This window comes from Bactrocera neohumeralis, chromosome 2 (assembly GCF_024586455.1).
Source record: "Bactrocera neohumeralis isolate Rockhampton chromosome 2, APGP_CSIRO_Bneo_wtdbg2-racon-allhic-juicebox.fasta_v2, whole genome shotgun sequence".
NCBI classification, from domain to species: Eukaryota; Metazoa; Arthropoda; class Insecta; order Diptera; family Tephritidae; genus Bactrocera; species Bactrocera neohumeralis.
Window position 1 is genome coordinate 88212234 of NC_065919.1, and position 12563 is coordinate 88224796.

Sequence of the window (12563 nt, forward strand, 5' to 3'; positions counted from 1 at the left end):
AATACTGCAATATCAATTTATGGGATATTTTATTCACATGGTTTTGGTCACAGCTAATTTAGTTTTCTTCAGAGGGAATTTTTATTAATATTGCCACTTATTTGGTATTTAGTATTGTGGAAGGCTCTGTTGCTAGTGCTGTTATATTTGAATTAGTAACCATATTAAGAAGCAGTCAATAAATGGAAATGTTTAAATGTTTTTTTTAATAAATTGTTTGAATTGTCAAAAATTGGTTTTCATTGAAACTTCAAATAATATTTTGTGCACTTGACCTTTGAACGATAAAAAAAACTACACTGAAAAAATTTATCTTCTATAAGAGTGTACAGCTGTTGGCGTATGCCGATGATATTGATATCATCGGCCTCAACACCCGCGCCGTTAGTTCTGCTTTCTCCAGGCTGGACAAGGAAGCACAGAAAATGGGTCTGGCAGCGAACGAGGGCAAGACGAAATATCTCCTGTCATCAAACAAACAATCGTCGCATTCGCGACTTGGCTCTCACGTCACTGTTGACAGTCATAACTTTGAAGTCGTAGATAATTTCGTCTATCTTGGAACCAGCGTAAACACCACCAACAATGTCAGCCTTGAAATCCAACGCAGGATAACTCTTGCCAACAGGTGCTACTTCGGACTGAGTAGGCAATTGAGAAGCAAAGTCCTCTCTCGACAAACAAAAACCAAACTCTATAAGTCACTCATAATTCCCGTCCTGCTGTATGGTGCAGAGTCTTGGACGATGTCAACAACGGATGAGTCGACGCTGCGAGTTTTCGAGAGAAAAGTTCTGCGAAAGATTTATGGTCCTTTGCGTGTTAGCCACGGCGAATACCGCATTCGATGGAACGATGAGCTGTACGAGATATACGACGACATCGACATAGTTCAGCGAATTAAAAGACAGCGGCTACGCTGGCTAGGTCATGTTGTCCGGATGGACGAAAACACTCCAGCTCTGAAAATATTCGACGCAGTACCCGCCGGGGGAAGCAGAGGAAGAGGAAGACCTCCAGTCCGTTGGAAGGACCAAGTGGAGAAGGACCTGGCTTCGCTTGGAATATCCAATTGGCGCCACGTAGCGAAAAGAAGAAACGACTGGCGCGCTGTTGTTAACTCGGCTATAATCGCTTAAGCGGTTTCTACGCCAATTAAGAAGAAGAGAAAAAATTTAGTCAACAACTACTCTGAGCAAACCGTGACATTGAAACAATATTTGTGGTATTTAATTAAGACTGGTAGATTTATAGCTTACGACAGTTTCCTCCAAATACTTTTAAGGAGTATGTTTGACAAAAAAAAAAAAAAAAATAGATTTTGGTTTATGACGACAAAAAGGAGAAAAAAAAATGTTTTATTTACTATGAAAGTTTGACAGTTCATTCGGTGTATGACGTTAGGCAAAGCAATCTAACCTCTGTCATTCTTGGTTCTATTTAAGTTTTATATAATCAGTCTCAACCTATAAAACCTAGGGGGTATTGAGGTAGTGAAACGACCTACAGTCACTACTATACAACGACCTCTCTCACTGACCGGACTGGAATTGGTGCCAGCCGTCTCCGTGGATAACGAGGCTCTGTCGCCTTAGACCCGGGAGTGAAAGCTTTTATCGAAAATATGCCTCTCCTTCGGGAAATCCACCTGCCTCAGTAGCATACAAATCGGATTTAGATATGCAAAACTCCTGTCAATTGTCAACATAAGAGTGAAGCTGCAACCCTGTTCCAAAACTTCAATATTTTTGATTGTTAATTGACTTATCAAGAAGTAATTATTTGTATCAGGCTATCATTATCGAACTGATAAAATAAATGTTACATTGTCATTTCATGAGCTTCCGTTCTTAATAAATTGCAACAAAATTCAAAAAATATTTTGAATTTGTCAGGTGTGGGGTTCGAACCCACGCTCCCTCTCGGGAACCAGAGCTTAAATCTGGCGCCTTAGACCGCTCGGCCAACCTGACTATATTCAACCAATCGCACAAATTCTCACTTATACAGAACTTTTGCTATACATAAATAATTCATTCTAGACGCTGTTGCAAAAAAGGTTTGTGTCTATGATTTTTACTTTAGTGGAGTCACTAACCAGAATGGGAAAGAATTCATTTTTTTGCTTCAAAAGTTTTTCGAATATTAAGAATTTAGTTCAATTTTTTTTATAATAAATTTGCTATTATGCATATAACAAGAACTGATTGATTATCATTCCTACTACACACCCTCAGAACTAGAGAATAAGTATATAGTTAATTAAAAAAAACGCACACATTATTATCATTTTACTGAGTGAAAAGTGGCGCAATATTCAGTGCATATCTATTACCATCTATAAAGAGATCGGAGCAGTTTTTCAAAAATAAGTACTCTTCTGGACTTGTTTATTCTCTGGTTTTATCTTTATAAAACGTTATAATACTATCCCTTACTGAGAAGTTACAACTTATTCTGGCATGGAACTATAAAATCCCATTTTGTTATTATTCGAATTAGCCAATCGAACGGGGCGCGGACCTATATAGGTGCCGTTCCCAAGGCATTCGGTTCTAAGGTTTTTTCCGGCCAAGAATTGTCAACTCGGCACCATTCCCCGAAATTGCTTCAGGAATGTTTTATGCCCCTTCAACAACAACAACTATGGTGTTACAACTTATATGCTTATAGAATTAGACTGATTCGCTGAACGTCTTCAATTGAAAACAAAAATATTGAAACATAGCAATTTCATGTATAAAGTATTTATTTGCCATAGATACTATTCATGTTAGATATCGGTTTGTATAGATAAAATTATAAATAGACATTCTTAAAGTTTAATTTCTTCAATCTACTTTTGCTAATCATAACAAGACATAGTAGTTTCTGTATACTGTTAGTTAGTAAAATAAACTAATAGCTCATAAGACTTATTTTCCATGTTTGTATGCCAATAAGTATACTCATGCCGTACACAAACAAGATTAATCACATCAATTTATTTAATTTTCTGAATTATGAATCCGTAGATTGCGTATGTAGGTTTATAGTACTTGTGGTATTGAGGATGTAGACACAGAAATTTTATAGAATTTAATTGATATTGAATTAGAGTACATTTATACTGTTAGGAATCGAATTTGAGTAAAATGCATTTGCAATTTCAATTTTTTAATATATATTTGATTTAATAAATTTGCTTTAAATAGTGATTCATACATTAAATTTCTAGCTAACTCAGTTATGTTTTCAACGAAGTTTTTCGAAAGTTTTTCAATACTGCGCAAAAATTGTTAGTATTATTGTTGTAAAATACTTCTTTTATTGTGGTTGCATATTTGAGGACAGCTTTCATTTCTTACTTCTGCAACATTTTAATTTTATTTTAGTATTGTAATTAATTTCTGCAAAAACTAACAAATGTTGTTCCGATACTTCCTTTGCATTAAATACAAAACGTTTCTTTCGCAAAACATTGAAAATGATAATTTCATGCAACGCATACAATACTATAATAATAATAGATTTTTTGATTTGATAAGAACAAGCTTTTTCCCAAATCTAATGCTAACATTACTGCTACATATATTTCCCTTGCTCTTGTAGACACATTGAAAGCACATTGACTGACGGTTCTTTTGTTTGATTATTAAAAAATCGTTTTGCAAAAATACACATACAATTTCTGTAATAATTTATTTAATTACTACTTTTGATTTACTCAATCATATCAACTTAATAGTTGACGCTTATAAACTGTTTTCAATTAGTCCACATATTTCTTTGCCTTACTTCCCTGCGCGTACCAGTGTACGGCGTTGGAGACATTCCTAGTTATATTTTAGTTATTATTAGCACCCAGATTTTTATATGGTTTGCCGCCGTTACGTTCCCATTCGCGATTAAATTCATGGTCTAAAATTTCAGCGCCGCGTTTACGCGTCAAACCGGTCTCCTCCAGGCTAAGTTCGCACATTTGCATGTCATCCACGCCTGGCACAAAAGAACAGAAGAAAATAATAAATTATAAAATAAGTAAAAATAAAGTCATTGCATTGTTCTTTTGGTCATAAAACACGCACCTGCCACCAGCAGTATGGGCGGCTTGTCGGCATGCAACTCCATTTGCCGCGCTATCCATTGTCCATCGAAGTGTGCGTACCAGAGGCCACGTTTAGCTAAAAAAAAAAATACAAATTTGATGAACAAGTGGTCACTATACACTTTAAAATGATGTGCTCACTGTTTTCAGGCGCGTTCGCGCGCATGAATGGTATACGGAAGTAACGGTGTTGGGCAGTAGTGATTTCCTGTTTCGGATGGGCCAATGGTGGTGCCTTGTAAGCTGTATGAATACAAAAATATGAAGAAATGTAAGAAATATTGAAAATAACGGCATTGTGCTTATATTTTGTGCACAAAAACATCGAAAAGATTATAAAGATATTATATTGAAAAAAGAAGATCGAACATTAAAAAACGCATTGGGTTAAAGGTAAAAAGAAATGGCATAAAAATATCTTTATTTTGATTTTCATCGCTGAGCTTGTATGGCAGTAACCTGCTATAGTGATTCAATTTGAACAAAATGTTCGGAGATTGTACCGTTGCCTTGCACAATAATCCGTGCCAAATTTAATGAAAATATCTAGTCAAATAAAAAAGTTTTCAATATAAGGACATGATTTTGATCGTTCAGTTTGTATGACAGCTATGTATATGCTATATCGGTCAGATATCAGCGATTGCGACCAATGAGCATCTCCTTGAGAAGAAAATAACGTGTGCAAAATTTCAGACCGAATCCTCAAAAACCGGGAGACTAGTTCGCATATATACGGATACACAGAGGGTCTTGGCTAAATAAGCTCCGCACGTTACTGATCATTTACATACATATGTATGTATGTATAATATAGTTTTTAGATTGACCGACGTTTTCTTCTGTGTGTTACAAACTACGAGGCAAACTTAATATTCCCTTTCCGGTGCTAAAAATGTGTTTTTGTTTATCAGTTTAAAAGTGTAATGAGTGTTCGCAGCACTAATTTGTTGACGTGTGAGATAACTACTTTATCTAGTGTTTAGCATGTTATCATTAATTGTTTGCGATTATAAAACAATTCGTCATCCTGCAATGAATTTCCATGAATATACATATGTATTTGCGGTAAATATTTTTAAAGCATTTTTTGTTGATATGATTTGGACATTTCCCAAAACACGCAGTATTTTAAGATTTATGCAAGCGAATACATTTGTTTAACCCAACTAGTTTAAAATTCGAAGAAAATTAAAAATATTATTTTATAGAATGCTCACCTGCTTCCATGACACTCTTCGGTGCGCGTTCGTTCTCCTCCATGGTGGTGCGTTTGCGATTCTTTGCCTTCCAGGCGTGATAGACCTTCAAGCGACGATGGAACTCTTGACGACAAGCCTTAAACAAACAAGCAAATTCATTTAGAACTCACATCTTTGATATTATATATCCCTTTGGCTTACTTCGAGCAACTCAATATCACAGGAAGTGTTGATAGCATCACGTAACTCCGAGTATTTCCATTTCGACAAATCGTATTTCTGCTTACCTAACGCCTGTTGTTGAGCGCGGACGTTTTCAGATCTGTGTAAGGGAAATTTTATGAAACATATGCGTATATAAACACTTTATGTGGTGGACATGAAAGTTTAGTTGCGAATGAAATGATTAAATAATATTAAAAGTGTACTTATGAATAATCTCGTGAACTGTTTGAGTTTGAAGCGAGTATTTAAAGGCGGACGGTGCCGTGATAAATAAAAGTACTTATTTACTAAATATTTTTGGTGTATGAAAATTTACAGTGACTAGAATCGCTCGTCGGTTGAGCGTTAATTATGGATTTAGAGACAAAACCAAATATGTTTATTACCATTAAGCTTTCTTTACCACTTAATTTATGTTTTACTATTTATATACATTTGTTTACTGATAGCAAATAGATAGCTTCAAAAGTGCTAATGTATGTATGTACAACAAAATAATTGTAATGGCTAAGAATTCAAAACCAAATGATTTTAAAAAATGTTTTTGAATGAATTTAAGAATAAAGAAAATATAAGTTCAACAATTCTCCAACTCACTTATTGAAATATCGAGATGCAAACGTTGTAACACCTCGCGTAAAACTTTTTTGTGGTAAAAAACAATTAAATTTTCAAAAATATACAAAATATATTAGTATTTTTTCCAATTTCATATGATAACTATTTGTTAATAAGAAGTTGTGCATAATTTTTAGTTCGAAGTCATAAAAAACACATTACAAAAACAAAGCGTGCTGTTGTGTACCTGATAAGTTTGTTGGGAGCCATGGGCGACACATCACTTTGACCACTGAACGCAGAGGGAAAAGAAATTTTGTAAATATACAAAAAAAATTTAAGAAAATGAATACATATATTAAATACATGAAGGAATGCTATGGATCTTTTATACATAAGCGAAAATTTCGCTGTAAAATAAAATAAAAAATATATACAACGATTGAATAATGATATGTACAAATATTATAAAGAGGCTCAATATGAAAACTGAAAATATATTGGATAAGGTGGGGTCTCGAATGCCTTTAAACCAACCCCATTACCACTTTATGATAACAATAGTTTAATTAAATAATAAATTTGCAATAATATAAAAAATTATAAATTACTGTAATTTACTCAGTTTTCGAAACAAAGCTGTTTACAAATATACCGTGCTACAATAGACTAAATTTTGTGCACTTAACATACTTGCGTATAACCGGTGGACTGTCCTCAACCATGCCATTCGTTTCGTTGGCCAAACGCAACGCCAATTCATGGTCACGACGCTCCTGCTCCAATTGCTGCCTGTACTTGGCGTCGTCTTGTGCTTCCTTCTCCAGTTGTGCTTGTAACGCCAACGCTGCCCGGCGATCTTCCTCCTCTTGTCTAAGCCGTTGAAGCTCCTCAGCCTTTCGGCGCGACTCCATCTCAGCTTTGCTGCGAATTATTAAAAGTGACATTAGAAAAAGTGTTAGTGGTCATTCAACTTGAAGAATAACGTAGCAAATTCTTTTGTATTCAACAATAAGTTTTCGTTGTGCTTACAGTCGTTTGTTTTCTTCGTCTTCAAGTTTCTTTCGCTCCTCCTCCTCCTTGGCGCGTCGTTCTGCCTCCAGCGCTTCCTGTATTTTGCGCAGACGTTCCTGCTCCTCTGCTTGCTTTTGTTCCTATGTAAAGTAAACGAAAAAGCTCATATACACAAGTGCAGCATCATAATTACAAGAATGTTGAAAATTACTCAAAACAATACTTGAAATACTTATTTTTATGTTTCTCTTAGTAAATTTGTTTGCAAAAATATGAATAAATTTTGAGTTACCTTTAACTTAGTGTTCAAGTCCACAGTGAGCTTATTCATATTGGCCATAACGATGGTGAAGAGACCATCGATTTCTCTTGAAGATATTTTCTCGTTTGTCTGTAAAAAATAACATTATTTTTGACTTATATTTTGCTGCTGTCATTCAATGCACTAATGGAGTACGTACCTTGATTGTTTTTATGGCTTCGTCAACTTGACGATTTATACCATTCACTTCGTTTATAAACTCATCGCGACCCTTCTTCAATCCACCAGCAATTTCAATAGTCTTTTGCGCATTAAAGCGGACTTTGTTGATCTTCGCAATGCCTTGGTAACGCGGACGATGCTGTTTGCGCGCCAAATAACCACGCACAGTGCGTTGTATGAGCAAAACGCAATTGTTGCGATACTTGATACGATTACGCACTGTAGAATAAAAATTAATCAAATGTTTTGAACGATGCTCAGTAATAATAATACGAGTAGAGTGGACTCACGTTTGATCACACACACCGCGCCGAGCGTTGATTTTACCCAACGTGAACGTATCAACCATTTCTTCACCTTGGCCACGATCGCCAACAGATTTTCAGGGTCCGATTTCATAATACGATCGAATTCAACGAACTTTCCAGGGCGGAAAAATACCTTCTTGACACCAAATTTGAAATCCTTTGAGCTGAGGTTGAGTGATTGCAACATGGCTTCGCAAAAAGTGCGTGGCGGCAACTTGGCCAACTCGGGCGGTAAAACCGATTTATACATGTTGTACAGATCGGCGAACTGTACGCGCGACGGATAACCGTGCTCCATTAGCTCCAGCACTGAAATGGTGCCAGAGCATTTGAGTTGTGCCAAAGCTAGGCCACCCTCGAAGTCACGATCGATCATTTTGCTGTTTGGCTTGATGCAACGTATGAAATTAGTGCCCTGGAAATATGACCAACTATTACTATGAGCTCTAACTGTTATACTAATTATTGCTTACATTCTTCTCTAATTTCTCCATTAACTCGGCGAGTTGTGTTTTGAATTTCGAGCCAACGGAAATGAAATTCAGTTTTCCACGTAATGCTGTATTACTGCCCGATGGAAAGAGAGTTTTTAACAGCGGGTTCTCGCACTCCTGCACCAAACCCTCGAGAGAAGCATGTAAAGCATCGTTGTTTTTCTCAATAAATTGTTCCTGTGAAATATAAATAAATGATTATTCAAACATCGCACTCACATCAAGTTCACTACCACTCACCGTGTTGTAGCAGACGGCGCCTGCAAAGTGGCGCACCAGGAACCCATCCTCATCCCTTAGCGTGCGATGCGCCTTCAAGCGCGATGAACGCGGCAAACCCAAACGGAAATGATTTGACCACGCCTTGTGCACCTCGGCCGTGAAGTGCTGTGCCGACGGTTTCGGCAGCTTCGACTCCTCATCCAACAGTGTATAAATGCCATTTGACTTCGCTTCGATTAAATCGATTATATCCTGATTATCGGTGAATGTGATTTCCGGCACATTTAAACCCTCACTCTTGTACAGCTCTTGCTCGTTCTTCAGAATATTGTCGTTGAAGAATTTTTGTAATTTCTCATTGCAATAATTGATGCAGAATTGCTCGAACGAATTCACAGTGAAGTATTCAAAACCAGCGATATCCAAGACGCCAATGTAGAAGTTGGAGGCTTGGAAGGGAATGCTTTGATTAATTAAAGCTACAATGCGATCAAAGAGCCGACTGTAGATTGCTTTGGCAAGTGCATCACGCGCATTGCTGGCCTCGTAAATTTTCAAGGGTACCCTAAAGCAGCAAATTTTTAAAATTATAATCATAAGTGAGATTGTGTATGAAAATACTACTCACATAATTACTGTGCCCTTAAAGCCGCCACCCTTGCTCTGCATCACACGCGATACTAGCGCTTGTCTCAGTTCTGAAGGGTCCACACCCAGCAGTTTCGATGTGATGGTTAGCGATTTCTCCGAAGTTTCCGACACTTGACAACCACCCCGTGCATCGTCCGGAATCTCTTCAAAGGCAATATTTCCCAAATGCAAGACGGCAGCCACTAATGAATATATTTCTAGCTTATTCACTTCGCTCAAGCCCAAGCGACCCAAAGCGCGGTCGAGATTTTGGAAATGATTGTAATCGTCTATTATGGGATCCTTAAGCGGTCCTTTCTTCACGTGGTTTGTGGATTTTTGAGCAGCAGGAATCAGTTGTTCCGTTTTGGCATTGGCAAAATACTGTGTACAACCAGAGAGATACTGGAAAAAAGAAAGAAAAGGAATTACATTTAAGAGTTGAGTAATAATCTTTCATAAAAATAAGATAGTTACTTTATTATGAAGTTGAGAGGTGATAGTCGCTAAAAGCTCATTTTTCAAACTTCTACAGAAAGGTATGAAACAAATTTTGACTCTCTTTTAATTGTCAAACCAACAAATAAAAATGCTAGCTATTACCATCAGAACATTAATACTGAAATTTCCGTTTATAAAGAACGAAAGAGAACAAACTTTAAAAATCATTTATTTCTTATGGTGAGCACTTTTGCTTTATGCTCATAGAATATTCTATTTTTATAGGAAATATTTTCAAGAAAACTAAGAAAATCTCCTTTTCCTCCCAAACAAGGTCTACATATCAACAAAAGAAAATTATATAGTTTTAGCTCATTAAAAAAACAGATGTACCAAACTTCTTACTATCTACAGGGAACGTAGATTAATCGGCACACCATGAACCTTCGCTATTAATCGACGTTTTCTGCTATCTACTTTTCATTTAGCTTATTTGTATGTAATCGAAGTAAAAAAATGACAAACTATAAACAACAATTCATACATACTAATCCACATACGAAAGCCGTATCATAAAATTCTTTCAGTTACATATTTTGCATGGCCTCACTCACCCGATAATCATCCGGCTTGCCTAAATTAAGCTTATCGCGCAGCTGTTGCGGCGCACCTGCAAGCAACATGTAGAATACATGATAGTTGCGCTCCTCTGAACTCTGCGTGCATATGCGACTCTTCTCCAGCAAATAGTGGGAAATATAGCCGCCAACCACTTGACACTTGCCATCATAGTGCACTTCAATGAACTTGCCGAAACGCGAAGAGTTGTTGTTGCGCGTAGTTTTCGCATTACCAAAAGCCTCCAGCACGGGATTGGCTGCAATAAAAACGAAATAAATTACATTTTTCGAATATAAAAGCTCTGATTGCATGCCTCATTGCCTTACCATCTAAAATTTTTTGTTCGATTGGTCCGGCACTGTCGCTGGAATGACACAAATACTTCAGTAGATACTTGGTAGATTCTGTTTTGCCAGCGCCCGATTCGCCAGATACGATAATTGATTGTGACGATTTGAGTACGCGCATATCGCGTATGGCCTTATCAGCTGCAACAATTATATATGTATGTATATAGTGTAAATATGTATTCATGTGCATTGTGGTTTCAATGTGTGTGTGTGTGTTTCTTTAAGGTTTTCAGTGGAATTCTGTATAACATCTGTTTTTTTGGGTTGAAGATAATTGTTATCTTACCTATCGCAAATACATGTGGCGGCAGCTCGCCCAAGGAACGTCCAGTATACTTCTTGATTGTAGCGGATGAGTAGAGATCACTGATTTCACGATAGGGATTCACAGCAATTAGTATGTTGGCCACATAAGTCTGCAAAAAGCAATATTTGTATTTTTAGTTAAATTTATTATAAGAAAAATAATATAAAACGCGAGAAAATGGTTACGGTTAGAATAAGTCTACATTTGTTCTTCTTTATGACGGTTTTTTTTATTATTTTACTTCAGGCACTGTTACACTTGTACTTGTCCCAACTGATTGTTGCGATTATTTGCACTCCCAAACTGTTGCCAAAAGATTTTATTACAATCGGCCGAAGAGCTCAGGGCTCAAATAATCAAATAATAAATAACGATCCAACTATCGAAAATTGATATAAATTTCTTAGTACTCACATATATTTTGTCTTTATAGTAACGTGTTTTTAAATTATCCAAAAAAGTTGCTTCATTCAGCAGCATAAGTTCACCTGGAAGAGAAAATTTAGACAATTAATTGCTTTTGTAAGCCATATAAGTTTATATGTACATCACTATGCACAGTTTAAACTTTTTTTGGGTAATTAGTGAGCAATGTCATTTCAAAAATTAGTCTTATCACTCTAAGTAATTTCGGTGTATTAGATAATGCTTTAATGACATAGATATAATAGCTTTTGCTGCACTTGGCTTGATTAGCTTTAGAACGAAAAAAGCACAAATCTCCAATCTCTGAAGAAATTCGACCGCAGATACATGACTTGAATGAAAATTGATACTGATGTTGGAAGGAGTGCCGTTTTGAACGCTTTCGACGTGCGGTTTGTAAAGCAAAACTAAAGACTAATCGGCGGGGTATATAGTGCAAAGCATTTCACGTGTTGAACATAAAAAAGAAAGCTCAAGACATAATGTGCAATTTCAACTTACGACATTATTGCGTGTAACTCAATGTATGAAGCGTAACTTTTTCTTTGTTTTTGTATTTTTTGTCATGTTAGCGGTCGTGGTCATAAATTGAAGCGACTTTAAGCGCTTGCGGTCTCACAGCTGGCTGCGGTTGACCTGATATATCTGAGTTTAACATCTAAGGATGTTCATGATGAATGTAGCCTGACCATGCAGACGTTACACATCTGGCCTGGTCAGTTATAAGAGTCAGAAGATGGTTAAAATTAAATACAAAAAATCACACGATATAAAAATTAGCAAAATTCAAATCGGCATCACTCTGACGAATGGAAAAGTTTTGGCAAAAGCAAGAAGACGAGTTTTGCCACGGCCAAAATTGGTGGTTGGAACATAATTGAGCCTCATGCAGACATAAGTATGCAGCGCACAGCGCGAGAAAGAGTTGCTTCGCTACAACAAACATTTAAATAAATGGGCAAAACAATGGTGGTTTAGTCTTTGGAGAATCGAAACAAAGCCTTTTGGAATTTTTATTAATAATAAAATCGTTTAACAGTTAATCTTCAAGTCGTAGACGCGGAGGAAGCACGTGATACTCGACGCGCTGATAAGGCACGGTGTGTCTTTGTTTCAAAGCCAGTTGAGCTATAAGCATATCTATTATTGTGTTCGTATACAAACACATACAAATGCTATATGTTTACTAAAACA

At 36.5% G+C, this 12563-nt stretch overlaps 1 protein-coding gene and 1 non-coding gene across 9 annotated transcripts in view; both read right to left on the bottom strand.

Moving 5' to 3' along the window:
- Nucleotides 1–1889: 1889 nt before the first annotated feature.
- Trnal-uaa (transfer RNA leucine (anticodon UAA)) lies at nucleotides 1890–1973 on the bottom strand. The gene has a single exon. It is a non-coding gene; the product is annotated as a tRNA-Leu (tRNA).
- A 758-nt stretch (nucleotides 1974–2731) lies between these two features.
- LOC126761839 (myosin heavy chain 95F) overlaps nucleotides 2732–12563 on the bottom strand; it is a 41938-nt gene continuing 32106 nt past the window's right edge. For 7 of the 8 annotated variants that reach the window (XM_050478307.1, XM_050478258.1, XM_050478290.1 and 4 more), the window contains 19 exons: nucleotides 11358–11431; nucleotides 10923–11052; nucleotides 10613–10774; nucleotides 10280–10542; nucleotides 9223–9629; nucleotides 8613–9159; nucleotides 8352–8549; nucleotides 7861–8293; nucleotides 7548–7789; nucleotides 7379–7477; nucleotides 7105–7226; nucleotides 6766–6996; nucleotides 6320–6364; nucleotides 6112–6156; nucleotides 5491–5611; nucleotides 5308–5425; nucleotides 4229–4330; nucleotides 4068–4163; nucleotides 2732–3978 (listed from right to left, as the gene is read on the bottom strand). In XM_050478307.1, the coding sequence (XP_050334264.1) occupies nucleotides 3827–3978; nucleotides 4068–4163; nucleotides 4229–4330; nucleotides 5308–5425; nucleotides 5491–5611; nucleotides 6112–6156; nucleotides 6320–6364; nucleotides 6766–6996; nucleotides 7105–7226; nucleotides 7379–7477; nucleotides 7548–7789; nucleotides 7861–8293; nucleotides 8352–8549; nucleotides 8613–9159; nucleotides 9223–9629; nucleotides 10280–10542; nucleotides 10613–10774; nucleotides 10923–11052; nucleotides 11358–11431 (3587 nt within the window). In that variant the 3' untranslated portion in view covers nucleotides 2732–3826. The remainder of the gene's footprint in view (nucleotides 3979–4067; nucleotides 4164–4228; nucleotides 4331–5307; nucleotides 5426–5490; nucleotides 5612–6111; nucleotides 6157–6319; nucleotides 6365–6765; nucleotides 6997–7104; nucleotides 7227–7378; nucleotides 7478–7547; nucleotides 7790–7860; nucleotides 8294–8351; nucleotides 8550–8612; nucleotides 9160–9222; nucleotides 9630–10279; nucleotides 10543–10612; nucleotides 10775–10922; nucleotides 11053–11357; nucleotides 11432–12563) is intronic. The other variant, XM_050478297.1, reaches the window with a different exon arrangement.